This window comes from Cynocephalus volans, chromosome 2, assembly GCF_027409185.1.
Source record: "Cynocephalus volans isolate mCynVol1 chromosome 2, mCynVol1.pri, whole genome shotgun sequence".
NCBI lineage: Eukaryota > Metazoa > Chordata > Mammalia > Dermoptera > Cynocephalidae > Cynocephalus > Cynocephalus volans.
Genome location: NC_084461.1, coordinates 216,861 through 243,032, shown reverse-complemented (window position 1 = coordinate 243,032; position 26,172 = coordinate 216,861). Strand labels below are relative to the sequence as shown.

The following is a 26,172-nucleotide window of genomic DNA, read 5'->3' as shown; positions in this document are numbered from 1 at the left end:
CAAAGAATGAATTCACACTTACATTTCTATTTCAAGTTTAGTATTACAGGGCTTTTCTCTTTGATTTTATTCTTTTCCTCTTAGAAAAATCTTAGTTTTAACCTTGACAGAATTAGTTATTAGCTATACCCTGCACTACACACAATTTCAAAGCATCAATACCAATATAACTAGTAACAATGGGATTACTGATTGAAATTTAGGATTTTAGTGGTTCTGTTTGTCTTTCAACGATAGTTTACTTATGCCACTTGAAATAACTTCCTGCGTGACTGTCACCAGCTTGATTTGCAGTTGGGTTGCAGCGATACTGCTGATGCCGTGTGCCCAGCCACAGTCCCACAGCATGCACAGACTCTGCCTAAAGGCTTTCTCTGGTGGCAGCAGTGCAGCCTGGAGGAGGCTGGGGTGCCAACTGAGGACCCCTGTCCTCAGCAACCACCTTACTTAGTTTTTATCTTTCTAGTGAGAGTATTAAAAGAAAGCAAATATATATTTGCACTATATTATATATATTGTTCTGCATCTCATAAATAGAGCTTTCTCATTCCTCTGACAGCTGCATAGTATCCCACTAAGAGAATGAATGTACCTGATCCATAGTGATGAACATTTGTAGTTTCCAATATTACAAATGCCACAAAGAATAACTTGCATAAAGTCTTTCATATCTTTGCCAGCATTTCTTTGAGGTAGATTCCTAGAAGTAAAGAGTCAATGCATCGCTAGTTTTGTTAGATGTTGCCAAATTCTTTCATAGTAACATTCTGCATTCTCACCAGCAATGTTTGAGAGTCCCCGTATCACACAGCTTCACAAATCAAGTATGATGGCAAATTTTTGGATATTTACCAATCACACAGGTGAGGAACTTTATCTTAGTATAGCCTTTTTTTCACTTGGCTTTCTGACTCAGCATAATGACTTTGAGATTTACCCACACCGCTGGGTGTACCAGTAGTTCATTCCTTTTTATTGCAGAGGAGCGTTCCATTGCATGGGCATACCGCAGTCATGTTTCCTGTATGTGATGTGTTTCTGCCTATGGCCAAAGACACTGGATTACTTAAAAACAACAAAACAAAGTGCTGACTTTTTATGTAACTGACTGGAAATTCCTCCGTCATTTTATATGGCTGGGTAGAATTCCATCAGCCTTCTGCTTCTCGCTCAGGAATGGACACTGCTCTGTATTTATCACATCCAAACTCTTCTACCTGATTGTCAATGCCCCTCCCCATCACTCAATTTTAATTCCCCTGTATCCCAACGTTCTCCGAGTCTACCCCAGTGCCTGGCACAAAGAATAAATAAGGAACTTAACACAACTAATGCTGGGCAGTGAACACAGGAAGACAACATACTGTCTGTCCCTAAAACCTGGCCTCTATGAGGGCACAGAAGACATGGTCCCTCCCCATGCCCAGTGCCCTGCAGGGTCTTTGAATGCAGAACTGATGCAGCGCTGCCTTGCTCGACTATGAAAAGCTTTTCTTACCAAAAGTCACTTTAAGAGAACAACTTTATAATATTATTTTGAAATGACAAATTTTGGAAATAGATTCATGGTTTAAAGTAAGCTGGACCTATAAAAAAATAAAAAGGCAATCCATTTAGTCCACACTTATTATGTGTTTAAATACTTTACAACACATGTTCACCCACTGAACCATTTGCTGAGAAAGAGGAGGAAATGTTAGTTTTCTTCTATCAGGAACCAAAATACATTTTTACTTAAGATAAACTATAATAAAGTTTCTGGATTTTGATGTGCAAAAATAAAAAGATAACTACATTTGATATTTTAGATCAACAAACATGCCTAAAGCCAAATGGTACAGCATTTTAAATGGATTTGGAAGTAAAAGTTTGTTCGTGTATGTTTTATTTAAGAATTTGTTCAGTCTCATCATTTCATAAGAATGAAGCAAGGGACCAGGGTGAGCGCAGCATGCCCCAGCTGTCAGGTCACTGGAGAGCTGCTGGGCACTGCGTGGGCAATCTCTGTCCGAGTGTACTCCTCATGCTCTGGAGTAGACTTTTATGAAGACAGTTGTAACATGAACACGTGCACAAGCTATTATACATAATTACACAGGCGGACTCCACAATCACCGGTCTCATCAGTAGGAGCGAATGGCGGGCGGGACTGTGGAGCAGTCGGCTTCATTTAAAGTTCTGTCAATCACAGGTCTGTACTCCAGAGTGACCTTCAAAACCAAGAGTCGGTGGCAAGTTAGAACACGAAAATGTACTAACAGCCATGTCTTGTGTTATTTTCTGAAAAAAGTTAACTATAAAAGTAGATTTACAGGCATTGACACCTAATGACAAAGGCATTACTCACTGGAATATTCTTCAATAACAGACTTGAAAACAATCTACACGCACAGCAGGGACTGGCCACGTCAATTGTGGTAAATCCGTATGGTGGAGCAGTACAATGAAAACAGCACTGCACAAGATTTCATGCTCACATCATGAAAAGTAAGCGAAACCCCATATACACCACCACACTTCATGTTTAACCTACGTACTTCTAGATTTTTCTCCATGAAATTGGTTATTTACATACAGAAATCTGTACACACAGAGGGAAAAATAGGTACACATACAAATAAAACTTGAAGGAAATATTTCAAAATTATAATGGGTTATCCCTGATGGGCCTATAAATGTTTATTTTATTCTTTGTGTACTTTCTAAAATGAGTATGTATTTCTTTTTATGAATTTCTTTTTTTATAATTAAAAAAACCCCCCAAAATTATTAAAAAATAGGCTTGTGCTAAGACAAGGAAGTCTGACTTCTGTATACTATCAGAAAGTGGTTCGTGGTAAGTTCTGAAAATGACCCACTGCCTGAATTAGACACACCAAGACAGAGTTCAACCTAATTTCTGTGACCCAGATAAATGATTACTCAAGCTATGAGAAGTTTAAGGGTAAAAACTGTACATCCTAACTGTTTCTGAACCTTAATGCTCAGCACAAAAACTAAATGGGTGAACTATGCTTCAGGGAACGAGACCTCAGGCATCTCGCTGGCTGTCCCCTCTGCTGCCCTTCTCTGCCTGCTCCATGTCCCGGGGGTACTGAGAACAGCACCACCTCCCCCAGGCTCCCCTGAAGATGCTTCCAGGTGGTGTCAATGGAGGTTCGAGGGAAGGAGAGGGGTCTCTTCCTGGCTCCCTGGGCTCTAAGCAGTTTCTGGTGGTGGCTGTGTGCCCCACTCCATCCCAAAGCCTCTGGCTCCCCCTAGGGCTCCAGAATCACCATGTCCTCCCCTGCCACCAGGCCTCGGGCCCTCGCTCCCTGCCCAGGGCTTCTTCGGGCTCAGGCCACGGGAGCCGGCCTTTCGCTGAGGCTCCTCTGAACCACTCACAGGCACTGGACTCTGTTCCTGCACAGAAGCCTGACTGACAAGTGTCTTTTCCAGTGGTGCCTCAGATCTGTCAACAGTTGAATTAATCTGGCCTGCTTCTCCCAGGCCATCCCCACTAAAACCCAGAGTGCAGAACAGGCAGGACGGCACAGGCGTTGGCACATTCATGAGCAGAGCAAGCGCACCACGTACCTTCCCAGTCTTGATGTCGACGTAGGACAGGGTGTGCTTCCTCCAGTGTTCCTCAAACGGCTTCTTCTGCTGCCCCTGGATGGGCTTGGAGTAGTCGTACTCATCAATCCGCACCTGAGGCCAGAAATGCCACCACGTTTACTGATAAACTGACACACAAGAGACCAGCCTCTCGCTCCCACACTCGTTCTGTTTCCACCCAGCCCACAAGGTGGGCCCATCGACAGGTTCAGGATCCGCCAAGGCCACACAGCTGGTCAGTGGTTTTGCGGCCAGCAGTGCACCCTGACTGACCACTTCTGTGTTTTCTCTTTCTACAACTTCTAGTGGACGGATGTTGGAATGAGACTTCCTTTAGGCACCTGCAAGTTTATCGAATACCTTGTCTTTCTGCACCACTCTGGGACGGTGCCTCAACTTTTTCTTTTAGGCTTTTTATTTAAATGTTTTAATTTTAGCAATTATAATTTTAGCCATTATATTACAATTTTCAAAAACTCTTAAAGAGAAGCTGAACGCTATTAAGAAATTCTGTGCTTGGTAATGAATAAAACATGTAACAGCCTCTTCAAATAAAAACCAAAAGATCCAAATACTTGGCTGTTTCTGCTGAGGTGAGGGAGGGGGTGGGCAGAGGGAAGACCCCTTACCTGGGGCCAGTGGGGCTGCAACACAGTCCTTAATTTCTAAGCACATAACTATGGGATGAGTGTTTCTGGGTGTGCAGGTTCTACCTGCACATCTGTTGCAACTGAACGACATGCAGACTTGTTCATCTCAGCCCGCAAACGGCTGACCCTGAGAAGCTTCCCATCCATAGTACACATCACAGACAAGTTCACCCATCTCTTCCTTTAAAATGAGTACAAGGCAAACCCAATCCAGCCCCGATCATAGAGAATAAGTCAATACAACTTCACCCTAAGTAGAAATACTGTTTCTCCTGCTTGAACATTTTTCCCATTCAGCCTCGCCTGTGCAGCTGACAGACAAGGCTGCCATGGCGACCCACACAGTTCTCTCCCTCAGTCTCTCTCTGAACATGCATCTGCACCCCAGCTCCCCTCTCCCTGTCTGATATCACATGCTACTCTTTTCTGGCAGAACCTGACACATGTGCTCTGCACAAAAAGCAGCTCATCTGAAAAATAAGTGATCCAAGCCACCAGGCAGGTCTGAGATAACTTCCCTGTCATCTTAACTTGATAAACTAGCATTTTCTAGCCATGGAACCCCGGATGCACTATTTTATCCTCAGACCTAGTAAGAACAAGACATGTTTTGCTTAGAGATGCCACCATTGGCAGCAGTAGATTCTGATCCAAAGCAAGAAAATGGCCACACGGTGCTGAAGACAGTGACAACAAAGGGAAGAGCTAATGGAGTGAAATGTAGAGGAAAGGCAGGGGTAGGGGTGAGCCCCACCTTGTAATCTTCCCGGGCGTGAGCACCCCGCGACTCCTTTCGGGCCTCTGCCCCGTAGATGGTCTGGAGTGCACACAGCATTAGGTTCTGCAGCTCCAGAGTCTCCACCAGGTCGGTGTTCCAGACCATTCCTGGGGACACATGCAGGACCCATGAGAGGTGGACAGGATCTGAGCTGTCATCATGGACTCACTAGAACAGGGAGCTGCTGGCTGTGGCCATACAGCTGTGGGCAAGGTCCCCTCTAGACAGCAAGGACCGAGCTGATTTGGTTCAAAACGGGACAGACACAGCCCATCCTGCAGAAGGCAGGACCCCAACCCTGTGCAAGGAGCTGCAGCCTGCTCACCCCGATCAAACGTCTTCAGTTGCTTCAGGTCTCCATGGAGCTGGCTGATTTTCTCACAGCCTTCCTGCAACACACTTCCCACACGGAACACTGCGGCGTGACTTTGCATTGCCTGCAACACAAAATATCAGTTTTAAACTTCCAATCCATACAGGCAGTCATACCAAGAACTCCTACAAATTTACATTTAATAGTATTTTCTGCATTTCATCTCACCTAAGATATTTATGTAAGTTAAACAGAAAAATCAGGAAATTCAGACAGTAAGTTTTATTACTCTGAATTTTGAAATGAAGTTTTGATTACAAGTTTTATGTGTTTATTTACATCACGTATATGTCTTCAAACAAATCCACATACATCATGGGGAACGTTTTGCTTTTCTGGCAGCAGAGTTTGTGGAACTAGGCCAGGATTGGAGGCGTGATCTTCCGAATACACTTCGGCCAACCCAGAGGTGCTGACTCCCCACCCCCCTGCTGTGAACAGCCCTGTGTGGAACAATGTGATGGGAACCAACAGAACCCCCTTGGAGATAAAAACCAGCAAGTGCCAAGATGACGTGGTGGTCAGCAGGGGTGCGGAGGTGGAAGGTCATCCGCAGGGGGAGGAGGTGCATCAGTCCTGGGACCCTCCCTGCCCAGCTTTTTGTCATCTGCCACTGGTCTTCTGGTAATTCTGTAAAAGGTCCTCACACATTAAGTACCTTTATAGTTTTATTGTTTAAGCTCACAAAAAGGTGCTACGAAACAAACCTAAAGCTTATTTCAGGTATGCTGAGAAGCAAGGATCCACCTTTGTTTCCTATCAAACAGGCAGCATTCACTGAGTGATCTTTCCCTTAAATCAATACTCTGGAAAACCCCTTCATCATACGCTAAATCACAACATGCACACAGGCCTACTTCTAGACTCTACTTTGTTCCACTGATCTATCAATATAAGACTAACGGAGCTTTATAATTTAATTTGGAGATGTTTCACCTAATTTTCCTTAGACTGATACATACCTATAAAATTGTAATGCACACCATCAATTTAACAGTTTTTCAGAAAGAATAAATGGAAAAAAAAAGTCTTAGAATCTAGTAAATATTAAACATTCTTTCATGTTCTTCAGTAATCATACATTTTTTTCCATATCCTTTTGACATATTTCTGGTTAGGTTTATTCAAGGCTTTTAATATTTTTTTGGCTATACTGTGAATGAGATGTTTATTGACTTCTGAGCTGGCATATTGAAAAGCTACTTATTTTTATGTAAGAATCTTTTATCCAGATACCTTAATACATTCTTGTATTGTTTCTATTAGTTTTCAGTTTTTCTTAGAATTTTTAAGAAATCATATCTACAAATAATGATAACTTTATCTATTCCTTTTCAATATATTCCTCATTTCTCTTTTGATTCCTATTCTATTGGCTGGAGTCAGCAGAAAAATTACTTCCCCACTGAAATGCACACTCCACAAGCCCAGGGACTTCTCTGCGTTCAGGGCTGCCTCTAGCATCTCACGGTGCCTGGCACACAGCAGGTACCAAGATACACCTTGTTTGGTGGGAATGCCCCTAGTATTTCCACTTCAGCATCTCTCATGGACTTACCATTTCCATATTCTACATGGGTTCCTCCTACCTAATGCAGTGCCTACCTCTGCCCCAGCTGCCCCTGCCCTCCCACCCAACATCAGCAGGAGTCCTGCAGAGACGACTCGACGTTTGCATGTGCTGTTTTCTCACCACTCCACAGGCCTCCCTGCAGCCCAGTCTCATGTGAAGATGGAAGCACGCACACCTCTGAGGGTGACGGCAGGTGCTCTCCTACTTCCTCGCAGGTGTCTCTGTGCCTGAGCCACTGGACCCATTCCACAATATGGCTAGAGCCAGGGGCTACTTTTCAGAAAATACCCATATGCGGCAATGCTTGTGAATAACCTCAAGTAGACAGAGATATTCATGGACCAAAAATCCCTGTATTACAAGAATTTGATTGTTTCCTGTTGTACATATTATTTCTATTGACCTAAACTTGTGTTATCCAATGCAGTAGCCATAAACCACATATAGCTATTTATATGAAAACTGAAATGAAAGAAAATTAAAACTCAGTTTCTCAGATCAACCACATTTCAAGGGCTCCACAGCCACAGTGCCATACTGGACACAGCAGATGCTACGTAGATTGGTCTCCACCCACTGACCACTTTTCCCTCTTCCTGATTTTATTCAGGGGCAGCAACAGGCCCAGTTTAAAGACATTTCCAGAGTTGCTGGAGCTGACGTGACAATGTGGCCATAAGCACAAGTGCTATGCTGGACCTCCAGGAAGCCCACTACAAGGAAGCTGCCCAGCGGGGGACTGAGCTGCTGGAGGACCTACCAATCCTCCTCCTTCAAGTGTGACACACACACAATAGCCAGCGGTGGTCTGCAGAGGGACGCCATACCCAAGCACATGAGAGAACCAGACAAGGCCGAGTCCCTGATGCCAGGCTGTCAATATTTCTGCCCTGCAGTGCTGACCTCCGGCCTTCATGTGAAAAGATGCACTTTCATCTATCTTAGGATTCCTGATCTCTTTTACATTTTTACTTGATACAGTGAGGAACATGTCCTACTGCTGTTGACCCCACACTCCAGTGCAGGGCCAGCCATGCAGCCAGGGTCTGTTCACTCCACAGCAAGTCCAGGTTCCTACCTTCTGCATGCTGAGTCTCAGTTCCGATGTTCTGATGCTTCCATCAGCAAATCTCAATTTGTCAAGATTCATGACAGATTCTTCCCCAGCATTTGGTTTAATTGGGGGAACTTTATCTCCTAAAAAAAAAAAAAGCTAGAATTTAACTTTTGAAAAACCAGATGGATTCTGATGACACACAAATGTGTATCATAGCCATTCAAGGAGTCTAGAAAATGCAGAAGTAACCTGAGCTAATACCCTGCCTGCCCAGCCCACCCTATACCTGAGGACTTAGGCCAATTTTAAAGAACATACAAAAAGACAAAATTTCTGGCACACAGTAGGTGTATAATAAATAATCTCTGAATGAACTAAATAGAAACCAGCTCAAAAATTAAAAAGTTAGATTTATGCAAATAAACTCTGCACTGTTACTCTGTTAAGGAAAAATGGCAGCCTCTGGACAAGGCTCTCAACACCTCTGCCAACACAGCATAGGCCTGTCGTTCACAGGCAGGTGGGCAAGGGAGGTGGGTGCCAGCATGTTTCTCAATGTGGCATACTGCTCGTGACTCTTGTATGCTCTCGCCTTTCTAAATAGATGTTTTGAGGATTTTTTTTCAAGTTGTTTTTTTTTTTCGGTGACATATTTTAAAAAGCATTTTCTTCAGTAGGTAACACACACACAAGGTATGGTGTGCAGAAGACAGCATGGTCTCCAGCCATCTCTGCTCTGGGGCAAGGGCGCCAGACTCCTGTGTCTGCCCACTGCTTCCAAGCAGCCTGTTGTTTCTTTTCCTCTTGTTTTTAACATTATAAAAACTGGTCATTCAGCAAAATTACCTTTTTTTCTCTTGATGCACTTACTGTTCTACAAATTTTAACAATGTATAGATTCATGTAACTACTACCATAATCAGGATATAGAACAGGTTGTAAACCTTTTTAATGTTTAAGAAACTCATACTTGGGGAGTAATGGTGCAAAAATTTTTTCCTTTCTCTTCATTTAAAAAAATGAAAGCATAATTAAGATATGATAAAATTCACCATTTTCTTTTAAAGAAAAAAAAAAAGATGACCGATAAGGGCATCTTAACCCTTGACCTGGTGTTGTCAGCACCACGCTCTCCGAAGTGAGCAACCGGCCATATAGGGATCCAAACCTGTGGCCTTGGTGTTATCAGCACCACACTCTCCCAACTGAGCTATGGGCTGGCCCTGAAATTCACCATTTTTAGTGTAGGGTTTTTGAAGTTTTAACAAACACAGAGTTGTGTTTAAGTACCATTATGATCAGGATATAGTTCCTGGCAACCACCGATAGGTTTTCTCCCCATAGTTTGCCTTTCCTGGAGTGTCCCATTAATGGATCCACACACGTGTGGCCTTTTCAGTCTGGCTCCATGGCAGGCTGCACAATATTGCTGTGCGTGAGGCAGTTTGTTCCTTTTTATTGCTGATCTTAAAATGTCTCAAAAGGTTCCTGGATCACTCAGATGTAAAAGTATTTAAGGTATTCTTATAACTCGTTTTTTTTCTCATTTTCTGCCTTGCTCTGAAAGAAGTGACATCAGTCCTCACTGTACAAAGTGCAGGGCTCCTGAGTGAGAGGAGCACCCCCGTGGTTTTGGGAAAGACACGGCTAAGCCCCACCTCTGCAGCCTGCCAGCCAGGAAGGGACAAGGCACCATCTCCGCGTGGCTGGCCTCCTGGGCTGTGGTCAGAGCCAGAGAGAGTGTCTGAGTTCCACATCATCACTTCAATGCACACAAAAGGCACTTGTCCTATAAAAACAGCAGAGCTGACGCTAGACAGTTAACACCAGCGGAATGTGAGGGGAAGAACGTGGCCTGCGGCCCCTACATCCTTGCCACAGGACGGCCATCTCACCTTGTTGTTCTGAGACCCTCTGGAGGGCCGGAGTGACGCTAACTGCGCTCTTCCTAGTGTGTGTAAGTGGACTCACACTTCCTGAGCAAGGTGCTTTTTCTCCTGCACATTTTAAGCTACCACAAGAAGGCAAACACCAACTGAAATCCATTCTGTCACTGAAGGGTGGGAGCCATGACCCAACCTTTTGTTTGCTTTAAGTCATCCCTTCTTTTTTTTTTTTTTTTTTTTAAAAGATGACCGGTAAGGGGATCCCAACCCTTAACTTGGTGTTGTCAACACCACGCTCAGCCAGTGAGCGAACCGGCCATCCGTATATGGGATCCGAACCCGGGGCCTTGGTGTTATCAGCACCGCACTCTCCCGAGTGAGCCACGGGCCGGCCCAATCCCTTCTTTTTAAATAAAGATTACAGTTTGTTTTTAGAATGGCCTAATTATTTTTCTATAACTACATATATAAAAACTGTATATATATATACACATATATATACACACACACACGACCAAGAAGTTACATATTCACTTATGTCTACTTAAAATATTTCATTACAAATAGGTAATTCATATCAGGCAAGTAATAGATAATAAACTTCCCCTCCTAATAACAATTTCCTACCAGTGAGCTTCCTAAGCAGAACAAAAATTGACCCCTTCCCCCACCCCCCAATTTACCATCGTCTTAATTGTTAAAACCCCATCTGGCCTAAGTCTAGTCTCAACATTATCATCATGTAATCTCTGGATTTCTCTCATTTTCCTCGCTTCTAGGGAAAACAAACAGACTACCTCTATATGACTACTAAGCAAATTTCCAATAACAAATCAAGACTTTGTAACCTCCTGCCTTCTTAAACAGCCTGGATAATTCAAGAACACACATACCAGGCCTGCAAGACTCTGCGATGCTCAGGGCGCATGCCCGGCCAAAGACAACCAGGTCCAAGAGAGAGTTTGCCCCAAGCCGGTTGGCTCCATGCACTGAGGCGCAGGCGGCCTCACCACAGGCATACAGGCCAGGTACAATCTGATCCTGGCCGTTCACGTGCTTCAGAACCTGCAGGAAAGATTTCAGATGAAAAGTCAAAGTGTCCATGTCACCAAGGCCCCTTCCTCAGAACAGGGTGTCTGTGCCGTATCCACTGTCTTAGAGGGAACCCTCTGAAGGTATCCCCCCAGGCTTCCCCCTCCCCTAAACATTTGCCATTATGAGTTGGTTAAAGGACCCCCAACGGCAGCCTCAGCAACTTCACGAACCTCACCCACTACCTCTGACTTGACCCCTCTGTCCCCAACTCTGTGACCATGGCTTAGACCAGAGAGCATGGCAGGAGCCTGAGTGGTACTTCAGACCCTTCCACTCACTGCTTCCACGAAGGGAGAGCAAAAATTCCCACCCACCTCCCCTGACGAGGTGACCACAACAGAGTGGCTGACCAGCTCCACGGGAACTTGTCCAACCATCCAAAGATCTCGAATGTAAAGACCACCCAATTTACAAGGTCACTACAGAAATAACAGGAGACCACAGAGAAAAGTAAGTATAAAATGGAAAAAACTGGAAATGATATTATACCTATGACTATCTACTAAGGAGGGAATGAGAATATAACCAAGGCCTCCCTCTGCCCCAGAGAAACAACAATTTAAAGTGTAATCTATCAAACAACAAAGTACTTCTTTGAAGAAATCTTCTGTTTTTTCCTCTAAGATCTACAGGGACAACTGCGAGCTGTGCCCCACCGTCCCTGTCCCCTTTCCCACTGTGGGAGAAGACCTGGAGGCATTACCTGTCCCTTGTAGTTAGTGGGAATGCCACCCATGTTATAATGCACAGTTGGGAGGACTGGGATCGGCTCCTTGGTGACGTCCACGCCAGCGAAGATCATGGCCGTCTCTGAGATGCCAGGCAGACGCGTGGCAAGCTGCTCAGGGGGCAGGTGGTGCAACTGCAGGTAGACATGATCTTTCTCAGGGCCACAGCCTCTGGTGAAAGAGAACACTACTACGTAAGGCAAAGAACAGTCATTGTATTGAACTTGAGATCACAACATCACTGAAGCATGAGTTCCAACATTTTTTCACAATGAAGAAAACTTCCCCTTCATTTATGGTCACTTGTTCATCAAAGCTTTTCTAAGCAGCTACTGTGTGCAGGGATGACGCTAGGAGCTAGGTCACAGCTGAGAACAGAAACAAAAGTCCTGCGCTCACTGCACTCACACTCCAGTCCTGGGGATCACAATTTGCCATGCTTTCCTTGGTTAAATGCATTAGAAAATTCTCTACGCCAAATACTCCGTAAAACCACTGACTTCTCACTTTTTATATAAAAATATAAAACCTCCAAAGGCCATGCCAGCAGACATTTAAGGTGTCACCGCATTAAAGAACAAGGTCAGGTAGTGGAAGAGCCTAAAGTTGTTCCACTGAAGGACAATAACCCACACAAATCTTGAAGGTTGCCAAAACATCTGTGGGTGCTGAAAACAACATCTAAGGCTCATGTGCTGATGTGTGCTGGATGTGTGTGTCTCCCTCCCATTGTGAGTATCTATCACACATTCACACCTACACACACTAAGACAAATACATTCCACAGATTTGAGAAAGATTTACATTAAACTGGCTAAAATTGTCAAAGTGTAGGTCTTTAGAACAATATCACAAACTAACAGTGGGTAACAGAGGCACTTGCTCGTGCACACAGCATGTGCCCATGCACACAGGTGAGGGTGGGGAGTGCTAAAACCCACACAGAAGCAACACCCACTTGGATGTTTAGATGTGGACGTGAGCAACGGCCACCAGAGAGGAAGCACAGAGGGTGTGTGCACGTGTGCCTGTGGGTACCCACTCAGACACCTCTAGAGTAAACCACATACCTTCCTTCACGGATTTCCAGAGTCATGGAGCGAGACACAACGTCTCTGGATGCCAGGTCTTTCGCAACAGGGGCATATCTCTCCATAAACCTCTCACCCTGACTGTTAATGAGGATGCCTCCCTCTCCACGGCATCCTTCTGTAATGAGACAACCGGCACCATATATGCCTGCAAAAAACCCAATTAATAAACATTTATAACCTAATGATTGCAAGGTGTATATCTCAAACGGAAAATATTTTTTTCAAGACTTTTTGGGGGAGAGAGAAAGGGTGGGCAAAGGGCATGACACTCAACACGGAGTAAAGGAAGACAGAGGATAAGTTAAAAACAGTAGGAGTGTGGATAACAGAAAGCACTGACAAAGTTGACTGTGCACAGGAGAGGCCTGGGAAGAGTGGCGTCACCCAGTAAGGAGATAGGACCGCCACAGACAGTGCTCTGCCCAATGCTCTTATCACAAGCAGGTACATGTTAAATGTCCCCAACATTTAAAAAAGTTCTGAATATTCTTTTGCACCATGAAATTGTGTTGACTACGTTAGGTAAGAATAACCAGCTTGGAGAATTTGTGTCTAAAGCACCCAAACAGCAGCACGGACAGTGATTATAGGTGTGCTAGTTGACACTTGTATTGCACTCACTATTGACAGGTTCAGCTGCTTTAGGTGCACTGACTCAGGTCCCAGGCAACATCACCCCATTCTCAGAGACAAGCAGGTGACAGCTTAGGAACTCATCCATGGTCACAAAGCCGGGAAGGGCAGAGCCCAAATGCCAACCGGGGCAGTATGGAGAACTGTGTTCCTGACCATGATTGTGTGTCCATCAAAGTAATGAAAAATAAGGAATGCCAAGCTCTTGAACTTCAACAAAGGAGACCAAAAAATAAAAAAATAAAATGCAATTTGAAAGCTAAAATGTTCGTCAGTATTCCAAAGTGGTATCTTGCTCTTAAACCAAGAATGCAATTCTGGCATTTCATCTGCCTTTCAGCCTTCCTATTTTCAGTGGCATTTTTTTGGTGGTTTCTCTCTTATACACTGAAAAGGAAGCATAAGAAATGGAGCTTTAAATAAATTACAGAGGGAATTTGGAAGCTCAGTGACATTTTACTGGATAAAAATACTAATAAAAAACCCAACAAATTCATTTTTTATTTTTTACCTCAGCCAGAGATCAGAAAGAGTATACTGACAGAATGAAGAGAAAAGACACAGGCCTGGTTTTCAGCACGGTGGCTACTGCCACCACATAGTCTCCTCTGTCCACTGGTCAGAAACTCAACCTCGAATGTGCCCAGAACGAGGGGCCCCTCAACGCAAAAGGCAGGTCTGTGTGTGTGCGTCTCTCTCTCTCTCTCTTACTCATTTCTGGGTAACATCTCCCAAACTCTAGACTTCAACTGTCACTCTGTGTTAATGTCTCTGAATCTCACATTTGGGTCCTCAACCATCTGACGACTCCCCTGCCCATTACGGGCTGAGCCCAATGCCCAGACGCCCCCTGGAGTCCTATCTGTAACTGTGGGAGCCTCATGTTCTCACTAGGAGACTGACATCTGCCTATGCCACCCCTCTGGTCAAATGTATTCCCCGTAGCTCTCAAGATATTCACGCAGTAAATACTGACTGAGGCCCTACTACGTGCAGGGTCCTGGAACATAGCAGACCTGCTCCTGCTCCTGCCTCTGCCCCAAGGAGCTGACAACCTAGTGGGCCAGAGGGACCCTGAACAATCACTGCTTCTCTGCTGGGGTAAGTACCACCAAAGCAAGGTTCGGGGCTCCTAGGGACTACATGAGATGATGACAACACCGCCTGGGGATCAGAACTCTCCTTGAGGAAATGACATTTAAGTTAGGTCCTGAGAGATGAGAAATCTGGTAATTATAGCATGTTAGTACATGAAACTGAAGAGGAGCACTGAGTAGGTACTGTGTGTTTACAAGACACAAATGAGCTGGAGGCCAGGCAAGGTGTCCCCTCCTACCTGTGGGGTGGAACTGAACAAACTCCAAGTCCTGGCAGGGCAGGCCAGCCCTGGTGATCATGGCTGTGCCGTCGCCAGTGCTGGTGTGGGCAGACGTGCAGCTGAAGTAGGTGCGCCCGTAGCCTCTGGAAACAATGGAGGGCAGTGACTGTACACAGCGCCCACGTCAGGGGCTCCTGTCTAATGGGGACACAAAACAGACAGAGCAGCCCCTGGGCACCAACCTCTGGGCATCATTTGCCTGTGCACACATGTACACATACCGCCCAAACACGTGCACCCTCCCACACACACACATCATGCATACCTGTGTGTGCACCCCCCCTCCCAACGCAATGCCGGGGGCCATGCCTGTGGTGCTGCCCCAGTGGATGGAAGCCTTGGGGACAGAGAAGGGGCCCCCATTTGTATTTTAGTACTTTGTGCTATTTGAACAATTTTCCTGATAAGCATATATTACTTTTATAATGAAATTTTAAAAATGTTTATGGATGGTTTTTATTTCTTGATTTTTTTATTTTCCAGCTTTACTGAGCTATAACTGTCAAAAATTTTGCATACTAAAGGTGTACAATATGACAACTTGATATACGTAGACACAGTGGACTTATTACCACAATCAAGTTAACACATCTATCACCTTACATAATTATTTTTGTGGTGCAGACACTTAAGATCTATTCTCTTGGCAAATTTCAAGTATACCTACATTATTACTAACTACAAACCGTGCTATATATATTAGATCTCCAGAACTGATTCATCTTACAACTGAAAGTTGTGCCTTTGACCAACATCTCTGCAGTCTGCACCCCCAGCCCCTGGCAGCCACCACTCCGTTTCTGTGCATCTGACTTGTAGGTAGGTTCCACACAGAAGTGAGGTCACGCTGCATTTGCTTTTCTGTGCCTGGCTTATTTCAATAAGCATAATGTCTTCCAGAAAATCCGTGTTGTCACAAATGATAGGACTTCCCTTTTTTTTATAGCTGAATAATATTCCATTGTCTATAAATGCCACATTTTCTTTACACATTGACAGACATTTAGGTTGCTTCCACTTGCTACTGTGAATAATGTTGCAACGAACAAGGGGTACCAACATCTCTTTTACCTACTGATTTCCCTTCCTTCGGATTTATACCCAAAAGTGGGATTGCTGGATCATACGGTAGTTTATTTTTCATTTTCTGAGAAAATTCCAAATTGCTTTCCATGATTATACCAGTTTACATTCCCCCTGACAGTACACAATGTTCCCTTTCCTCCATACCCTCACTTATTACTTATAATAAAGTTATAAGTAATAATATCATAATTATAATAATAAGTAATCCTTATTACTCTTGTCTTTTTTGTAATAGCCATTTAAGAGGTGTGAGGTGATACCTCATGGTGGTCTTGATTTGTATTTCCCTGATGATTACTGATGGTGAGCACCTTTTCACATACCTGTTGACATATGTCTTTTTTGGAAAAATGTCTATTCAAGTCCTTTGCCTATTTTTTAATCTGGTTGTTTTCTGCTATTATATTGTATGAGTTCCTGATATATTTTGGCTATTAATCCCTTATCAGATATATAATTTGCAAATATTTTCTTCCAATCTGTAGGCTGCTCTTTCATTTTACTGATTATTTCCTCTGCTGTGCAGAAACTTCTAAATTTTTTAAATGGTTAAAATAACAGTGCATAAAACGAAATCTACTTATTTTCATCATGTGAACAAACAGCACTTATCTATTCCAGAAATCAAGAGGTTGTATCAGAAAACACCATGTGACTCCTCAGGCCCCCGTTTCCCCATCTAAACTCGGGAGGGCTAATCTGCATGGTCCTTAAGGGACTCTAGCTGCCACTCCTGTCCAAGGTGCCGTGCTGGGTTCACAACGCACCCAAGGCAGGTGCTACCATTGTCCCCCCTCACAGATGAGGAATCAAGGCCAGGAAAGGTTGTCACACTCACAAAGTTATGTCAAGTCCTGTGTCTGAACCATTATTCTATAATGCCTTAGTCTTGATTAGAATAAAAAAATCCCGAATGAAATTTCCTCATTTTTATGAAGAAATGAAATACAATAAAAAGTGGACTCTCACCCAGTAGCGACAACAGTGTTCTTTGCTCTTATGCGATGTATGGACCCGTCTTCTATGCACAGAGCGATAACACCACAGCACGCCCCATTCTCCATCAGGAGGTCTAAGGCAAAATACTCTACAAAATAGCTGGTGTCATATCGCAGAGACTAAAAATAAAAAAAGAGCCCACATTTTAAACTGCATTGAGAGTTAGTGTTACGCCAACATTTAAAGTAATACTGTTCATGAACTTAACCCAGTTCTGTTAACAAATGAACTTATATCCATTTATTAACAAATGGACTACGTAAATCCAAGGATAACACTGGAGTCTGAAATGGAGTTATGTCTGCGGCAGTGCTGACGACACTGTGGATGAGAGTGAAAGGCATCAGGCATGCTGCACTAGCAGCATCAACAAAATGCAAAAGAAAGAGTCACCCCAGGCTCTCTGGTGGCTGCACACAGCACTGACCTCCCCTCAGTTTAGCACCAGAGTGAGGTCCACAGACCATGGCGCCACTCATGGCCACTTAATCAAATAAACAGAACCCCAGTCCTCAGACACACTAGCTATATTTGCAATGGCCACACATGACTGGTGGCTGCCAAACTGGACATTGCAGATAAGCACATTTCCACCACTGCAGAAAGGTCAACACTGGACAGCATGGCCTGGGACTGGATCTGACAGTCCCCTTGGCTCACACAAGTGGCTCTAGTAAGCCTGGCCAGCTACCCCCACGCCAACTCCTCCGTGGACAGGCAGGGGCTGCCAAACATTTGTTAATGCACTGGGCCACAGGGAAGCCACTGGTGTCCTAACACTAACAAACTAATTATCTGTCCCCATTTATCTGAAAACAACAGATTTCAGAATATTGATTATCTGGCCACACCAAAGTTGGCCCTGATTATCCAGGGACTACTGTCCCTCAAGTCTTCATCCAGTTTTAACAGTTAAGTATTAAAACCAATCACTCGGTTCAGGAACTCAGATGTGGCTGAAGACCTAAAATACTTGCTGCTTTCTTATACTTTGAGTGTTACAGACCACAAGTTCAAACCTGGGATGTAATGACTATCTAATTCAATTTTCTAAAAGATATGAGAAACAGCACACTGCCTCAAAGACAGCCTTTCACAGCATCTGTTTAGCACCTGCACATTCACGATTATTGTGTACTTCTCACAGCTGATCTCTGTTGCTGCTGACGCAGCCCCAGGCTGATCTGCTGCTGCACCAACCCACCCCTCTGTTGCCACGGGCCTTGCCGACCAGATGTGTCCCGTCTCACGTGCACCCGAAGTGGCCTTACCCTTCCATACAAGGTGTGCAGCAACGAATGGCCGGTCCGGTCAGCCACACAGCAGCACCGGTGAGCCTGACCACCTTTCCCAAACTTGAGGCTCTGTCCACCAAATGCACGCTGATAAATCCTCCCATCTTCGGTTCTGCTAAATGGCATGCCATAATTTTCTAGCTGTGGAACATAAAAACAAACAAAAACCTATTACCTTAAAGGAGTCAAGCTGCTACTCATGGCTAATTTACACTAAACTACTTTAACACAAATCTGTAAACACAAAAGTACCATATTCTATGACAATTGTTGACATTCAGAAAAAAGATTCCTTGTTAAATGCACTGAATATCAGTTACTGATAGAAAAAGGCTTCCCTTTGTAGCTGAGCTCACTACCATCCTTTCTGCTGACCACTCAGAGCTTCCTGTGCTTTACCTCAACCACGGAGGCAGGGGCTTGCTCTGTCATGTAGTGGATGGCATCCTGGTCCCCCAGCCAGTCAGAGCCCTTCACGGTGTCGTAGAAATGCCACCTCCAGTTGTCCTCTTCCATGTTTCCCAGAGCAGCATTGATTCCTCCCTGGAAACACCAAGTACTGTTTACAAGCTAAAAACAGGAGCCCCAGTTGTGTCTTCTAGGTAGGACCCCCCCACTGCCAGGACCTGGTTTGGAGGAGAGTGCCAGCTACTCCTATGGGGAGACTCTCTGTGAGGGCTGACTCTGCAGACCTGGTAACAGGAAATTCCTTAGTAGAGGAGATGTGAGATGTGACAGATTCCAAATCACAACTCCTCCTCCGACTAGCTGAGTGATTTAATCCCTTAGCTTTAGTCTCCTTATCTGTGCAATGGACATGAAGGTGTACTCCTTGAGTGTTGTCTGGAGGACTGCTTAATCCTTAGCATTGTTACAACGTGCTTATTACTTAAAATACCTGGCACATAAAAGGTACTCAACAAATCTACTCAGATAATTTTATGACAAAACATTCCCAGTGGTATTTGTGGGCATGTGTTAAAGACTAAAAAGTGTCTCCTACCAAGTAATAGACTCCAAACTCAGTCACACTCCCCAGAACGCCCTCTTCCTCTGGCTGTGTGTGGCTACCACTCCGTCTCACCCTTCAGAGTCACAGAATATGGCAGTACAGGGACAAATGAAACACCCTTTACTTCTCCAACTTAAATTTCGATTCCTCCTCTTTAGCTAATCTTTTTTATAAGGCACAATTTCAAACTCCTCTCTTTTTTCCAACTGTTAGTCAATTATAACTTTAGAGTCAAGCAAACATGATTTGGAATTCCTTCCTTACTTGGTGCTACTGTGCCTCAGTTTCCTCACTAACAACATGTTTTAGCTGGGATGAAATAAAGCGATTAGCACAGAGCTAAGAACCTTGAAGCACACACATGACAAAAGTTAACTAGGTACTTTCTTTCCTTCCTTCTCCTACCCCTCCAACTATAAATCCCAGCACAGTCCTGATAAAAAAATGTTAAGTACCAAAGCAGTAGCAGAACACAGAACATTCTCTATCACAGAATAAGTATTTGTGTAAAATAACAGAAGAACTCAGCATGGTGTGTGCATAAATGCTAGCCATTATTTTATTGCAACTGTCAGTAAAAACTAGGACTGCAGATGCTCGTCTCCTGAGAGTTCCTAGAGGTTCTCTTGAGACTCTGAGGCCTCCACTTACTCTTATTCTTCCCCTAATTAAACCTTCTTTTCTCAAGAACCAGAATTCAAGTTAAGTCAGCCCTCTCTTTTTTTAAAATTAGTATTGCACTATCTTAACACTATATTATCTGCAATATTACAGTCATGTTTTGAGGATGGGCACAGGTTCTGAGAAATGCTATGCTAAGCAATGTTGTCACTGTGTGAACATGATAAAGTGCACTTACCTGGCTATATGGCATGACCTACTCCCCTACTGCTCGCACATTGTTGTACATGTCATCCATTGTTGACCGAAACTCATTATACGGTGCACTGCTATATTTAGAATTACCTGTCTATATCTATTTTTCCTTCTGGACCATGATTTCTTCAAAGGTATATATTATTTATTGTTTAGCTTACAAAACATAGCTTTAAAACAAAGTTATCTGTGCAGCTAAGTGCCTGAAGAATGTGTTGGACACTCTGAATCTAGGCTGTTCTAGCTACAGCAGTGATGAGGGTGGCTCTTCCTGGTTCCTCGAAAACCTCCAGCCATGCTATTGCCTCTATGAGGAAATGCACTCCAAATGCTAGAGAAGACAGTCAAACATCATTTTGGAACACTACCTGTACACAAGCCTGGTACTACCTACAGTGTGCCTAGAATGAAACAAAAAAATCATAAAATCACTGCACATTTTCTCACCTTACTTTTATCTTCTCCCTAAATTTAGAGCATCAAAGGCCACTGTTTTTCTACCCTGTCTGTTCACGCCTTCATCAAAGTTCATTGCCATCCACACTTAACAAGGCCCGTCCTGTCCAAGGCACCATCCTGGGTGCTGGGGGTGCTGCAGTAAAGCACGTTTCAAACCAGGTAAGGGCTGTAAAGAAAACTGAACAATTGTTGGTGGGGGGCGGGCAGACTAGGTAGGATGGCCAGAGAAGACCCATGTAACTAGAGCCCACAGGAGAACGACAAGGCTCCTGTCTTGCAAGGTTTCCAAGGAAAAGATTCCATGAAGAGACCCCAAAGTGAGAGTAAGGCAAAGTGGGTGTAAGGCAAGGAGAGCTGGGCTGTGTGGGAGCTCACAAGCACTGAGAACATCAGGAAAGTGCCTTTCTCTCACCTGCGCTGCGACAGTGTGTGACCTGGTAGGAAAGAGCTTTGTAACACAGGCTGTATTAAATCCTGCCTCAGAAAGGCCAAACGCAGCTCGCAAGCCTGCCCCTCCAGCACCGACCACCACTGCATCAAATTCATGATCCACAACTGGATATTGAGTAGAAATCTGGAAAAGAAAAGGTCACCTGTCAATCACTCGTTCAACTATGCCGAACATTAAGACTGTGGTTACACTGGGCTGGCCTGTGGCTCACTCGGGAGAGTGCGGTGTTGATAACACCAAGGCCATGGGTTCAGATCCCTATATAAGGATGGCCGGTTAACTCACTGGCTGAGCGTGGTCAAGGGTTGAGATCCCCTTACTGGTCATCTTTTTAGGAAAAAAAAAAAAAAAAAGACTGTGGTTACAGGGAGGCAGCTTGAGAAACACAAAAGAGCACTGTGATGTGGAGGGTACTAACATTAATAAAGCGCGTGTACTTCACAGGGCCTTAACCTTTAGCCTAGTAGGGCTACAGTCCTTAGATTAGTAGGACCACAGTCCTTAGCTGTTAGAAGGGCCAAAGCCAATTAGTGGCTGGTTCCACATTTTGCCTTCAACTGCTTCTCTAAGTTTCCTAGGGAACTAAGTGTTGCCATAACGATTATCTCATTGGTTCTTTTGTATGTCACAAAGCTTAGTTTTATGACTCCTTTGATAGTAAATTACTTAGACTATTTTTAAGTTGCACCTGCTTTAATGAAAATTGTTATGTAGCCAGTTTGTTTATGTTTTCGCTATGACTGATTAACCACCTGTGTTCTTTTCTGTAACTTTTTTCCTGGACAATAAAAAACCAAGAAAAGCCCTGATTTGGGGTCATTCCCCAGGAGTTCCTTCTCTCTTGAATAAGAAGTTCCTTGGATTTAACCCCTTCTGGGCCTCTCACTGCTCAAGAGAAATGGGCTTTGAGTAATCCTTTGTGTCTCCATCTCTGTCACCTTGGGGAAGAGGTGACACTGCTACGCACACAGAGCCTCCACCCTGTCCTGGGGCTGAGCACCAAGAACAAAACCATGTTGAGAGGCATGGTGGGGACATCCTCATGTGGAAAAGGGACCAAGAATCAGATTTATGAATGGTAAGAGAGGGTCCATTGCACAGGACCATGAAACCCACCATTAACTGAAATGCTGAGGTATTTCAGAGGTATATTTAGAGGTATACCTTCAAAAAATCCATTTTTTGAGAAAGCTTAATGGTAAACCCCAAACTGTTGTCAGTTCTGTTTACCAAAAAAGGAACTGCAGAAGCAAAGGAAAGCCAACGACAGGAATTGACATATCAGTTCTAAATACAGTTTTCTTTTCAACTGCCACTTTTACTTATTTTCTCTTTTTATGTTTATACCCATATACATGTGCTTAAGCAAATCTAAAGTTACAATACTGTTCATAATGTTTCTCTACCTGTGATCTGCAAGTTTCTCATGAAAATCTTGCTTTCACTAGACAAGCATATTACAGTTCACTGGGTTGACCACCTTAGAAGTGAAGAACACAACCCTATTTCAGGCCCACACTTACATGTATGACTGAGAAGGTGCCAAGTAGTATTCCATAGCTATTGTGAATTATGAGAAAAGAAATTGTAAGCAAATTCCAGTTTTTTCAACAAATAGAAGAACAGGCACACTAAACACAAAAGAACCTACACTCCAGGGGCTACAGTTCTATTTATGTTGAAATTTTATCATCCACCACACCAAATACTGTTCATTTGCCTTTTATTAACTTGCTACTTTGATTTAAATTTAAATCTAGTTTATAGATACATAAGAGCTACAAGCAAAAAATGTTAATCTATGTTTATACTATTATTACACTCAAATTACAATTAGATTATAAAACTATAATTACAATTAAGTATTGTCGCACTAAAAATAATTTGTGCATACACTGAATGCCTATGAGAATTTTCTCCCTTTAAATATGTGTATCATTCAAATATATTAAAACGAAGTTGTATAGGTCATTACCACTCTAAGCCAACAAATTCATTTATAATGCAACAAAAAGTCATGAACTTACTGAATTGGAGACTTTAGCAGATGCCCTTTTATTCCCATCAACAGTGAAGTGAAAACCACGGGTTCTTGTGTGGAATGCTGCCGGCCACTGCTGAGACACAGACTGAGAACATGAGGGTCTTAAAGGAGCAACAAAAGCTGTGTGGAAACTGTAATTAATGTTTCCCTTCTAAATTGTTAATCTCTTTATGTACCCAGGCACTCCCACTTACCTAGGACCCTCTACTTAACCTTGAAGGGCAGGCCCAAAAGGCAAGGAAGGACTCTACCCACAGGTCCTCCTTTCCACCCAGAGTTGGCACTTAGGAAAAGCCCTTCTGGATGAAGCTTGTTTCCAAACAGGATACTCACTGACACAGATATGAAATGAAAAAGGTATGCCTTCTCAATAATGTCCAATTTATGCTACTTAGTAGAGAATTGGAAAGATGTCTATATCATTGGAAAGATGTCTATACGTGGTAGTTTTGCAAATAATGACACATTTTTACTGGGTCCATCATAGCCCTTTCCACATTGGAGCTCCAAATGTCCATGAGGCTTTGTGGTCAGTGGAAAAGGCACTGGACGGTGTATTCTGTAATCGTGAAATCTATTTGGCTCGGAGGGATGAGTAGAGCACTATCCCTCCATCCTACCCTGAGGAGTCAGGCCCACACCAGGCTTCGGCCACACCCTCTCTCATCCATAATGCCCCCCAACCCTGAGCGTTCCTTCTGTTTGGCTGCCCCGGCCTCTCTCTACAGCAACTTGCCCAGTCTCAGCTTAAATGTCCCATCCTGTAGACGTTTACCCCAGAAAACTGCTTTTAGTGAAATCACAGCCCAATGTGAGAGAGGCAACACTATCCATAGGTGAAAACTGGCCAGCCACTTAGGGGATGTTTTTCCATTCTGCTGCCTGCACTTTAGAAGACCACCAATAAAATGAAGAATCTTAGAAATATCAAGAAATAAGAATACTCCGCAATAAGTACAGGAAATAAGTACACTCAGCAATCAGAAGAGGAAGCATGAGCAATGTCTTCGAGTATTCTACAATTTGGAAGAGACATTATTCTGTGGGGTAAAAAAAATTTATTCTGTTGTACAAACAAGTAGGAATTGCAGGGAGGAGAATCTGGCAAAATACAAAATTAACTTTAACTGGGTTGTCTGAAAATGAACAACTTCCCTGTAAAGTGAAGTCATCAAGCCAGAGCTGGATGACTTCATCACCTCCAGCCAAGTCACAGACGGGCTTCTATATCTAAGGTTTCCTCTAACTGTGAGACCAAATGATGGCTGGCACAAACATTTGAGTTTAATAGTTCCAACTACAAAGTAGTTTCTTGGATTTTTAAGTAGATCTCAACTGATAAAAGCAATATTCTTCAATTCTCCAGTTTCAAGTCCACTTATTTGTTTTTATATGACATAAGCCAACTTAAGTTTCTTTCTCTTTCAGAAAATGAATTAAAGGAACTAAAAAGAGCAAATATTCTTCTGCCTTAGCATAATTTTTTAAAAGGCAAAATCATATTTTAACAGAGAACTAAGTCCTTGAAAGAATTTTAATGAAAATGTTCCTGAAATTTTTATGAAGTACAATATTAACACAGATAATAGTACCAATAAGAACAGCATATTCTGTAATACCAAATTAAAATAGAAATAGTGAGGTCCCTAAACATTAATTTCTTCTTTCTAGGATGTTCATGTTGAACACACACACACGCAGCTACCTTAAAAAGTGGCAGCTACTATAATGAAATCTTTTAACAAATTATCACACCAACTCCCTGGAGAAAATGACACCAACCTTTGCACCTACATCTGATTTGGGGGGATATTTTAGAACTTGGAGAGCCAAACTTGAACCCAATTTCTGTCCTTGGATAAAACTCAGTTTGTGTCACTTATTAGTCTAATGTTTTTTTGAAGAGAAACTATCAAACATTTCCTAACAGGGCAACATGAAGAAGAATGAGGAAATCTACCTAAGGCATAACGAAAAGGAATACTCGATTAATAGCATAAAAGTTCAGATGATTAAATAAGGAGGTAGAAGGAGAAAAAAGTGAGAAGGGTAAAGGTACTAAATATTCTCAATCTCGCAAAGTGCAGAGTCCTCATCTCATAAAACACACCTATAAATCATGAACAAGAAACTAATTTGTAAGTACAATCCATACAGTTACATAGTAGCCAGTAAAGGACCTAAAACGGTTGCATAACTCCGCTGGAAGGACAGAGGAAGGAAAGTCGGTGGTTTAAGTGAACTAAATCCCCTGCCAGGCACGAATTGATTAGAATGCGCCTGCGCCTCAGCTGGAGAAAGGGAGGTAGATCCCAGGGGCCAGTATCAGAAGCCATGAGTGGCTCCACGGGGAAGGAAGAGCCTGTCCTGTCACTCACGAGGCCTTCTGCACCCAGTGACTTCTTGCAGCTGTGCGTAATTATTTTCACTGGTATTTTTAACGTCTACTCGTTTTTAAAGAGGGCTACTGCAAATACAGCCACAGGTGACTGAGCGCAGGCCTCGGGGCCGGCTGGGGTACGCAGCTCGAGGCTTCGAACGCGACTCAGAGCTCTCCTCGCCCCGCGGGACCCCGCCGTCTGCAGACCCTCGGGAAGTCTCTCAGCCCCAAACGAAAATTCACGTCCGAGTAACGTGTCAAAAGGGGCTCGGCTTCCCCCACAGCGCCCGCCCGGTGACCTTGGGCAGAAGCGTCTCCTCCCGCGTCCTAGGCCCGCGGCGCCTCCAGACCCCGGGCGTAGACCCGTGCGGGGAGGGTGCCCCGGGCGGCACGCAGTCGCGACCTTCACCGGGTCGCCGCCCGTGGCTCCGGGCCAAGCGCCCCAGGCCCTCGAGTCGTCTCACGGTCACACCCCCAGAAGCGCCGGGCCCGAAGGACCTGCCGGGCCCCGTCCGATCCGGGCGGGGGCGCGGGGGACTAGGGACCTGACTCACCGGCCCGGCCAGCGCCAGGCGACGCGCTCGAAGCAGCCGCGACACCGCCCGAACGCCAGACATGTCCGCGATCCAGCGCCGTCCCTCCAACCTCCCGCTCCAGACTGCGCCTGCGCACTTCCGCCCCCTGGGGGAGAGGGCTGGGCGGGAACACTGCGCCTGCGCAGCACTCTG

At 44.1% G+C, this 26,172-nt stretch overlaps 1 protein-coding gene across 2 annotated transcripts; it reads right to left on the bottom strand.

Annotated features, from left to right (window-relative positions):
* Positions 1–1,868: 1,868 nt before the first annotated feature.
* Positions 1,869–26,112, bottom strand: SDHA (succinate dehydrogenase complex flavoprotein subunit A). 2 transcript variants are annotated; one of them, XM_063086580.1, is made up of 15 exons: positions 25,999–26,112; positions 23,048–23,137; positions 20,982–21,143; positions 18,622–18,765; positions 18,199–18,363; positions 16,898–17,046; positions 14,801–14,925; positions 12,808–12,976; positions 11,713–11,908; positions 10,808–10,979; positions 8,050–8,168; positions 5,351–5,462; positions 5,002–5,132; positions 3,577–3,690; positions 1,869–2,210 (listed from the first exon to the last, which is right to left on the bottom strand). In XM_063086580.1, the coding sequence occupies exons 1-15, from the start codon at positions 26,059–26,061 to the stop codon at positions 2,124–2,126; spliced, it is 1,998 nt and encodes a 665-aa protein (XP_062942650.1). In that variant the 5' UTR covers positions 26,062–26,112; the 3' UTR covers positions 1,869–2,123. The 2 variants fall into 2 exon arrangements, with proteins under 2 accessions (XP_062942650.1, XP_062942651.1); XM_063086581.1 differs by having other exon boundaries at positions 23,048–23,134.
* Between the last annotated feature and the right edge of the window lie 60 nt (positions 26,113–26,172).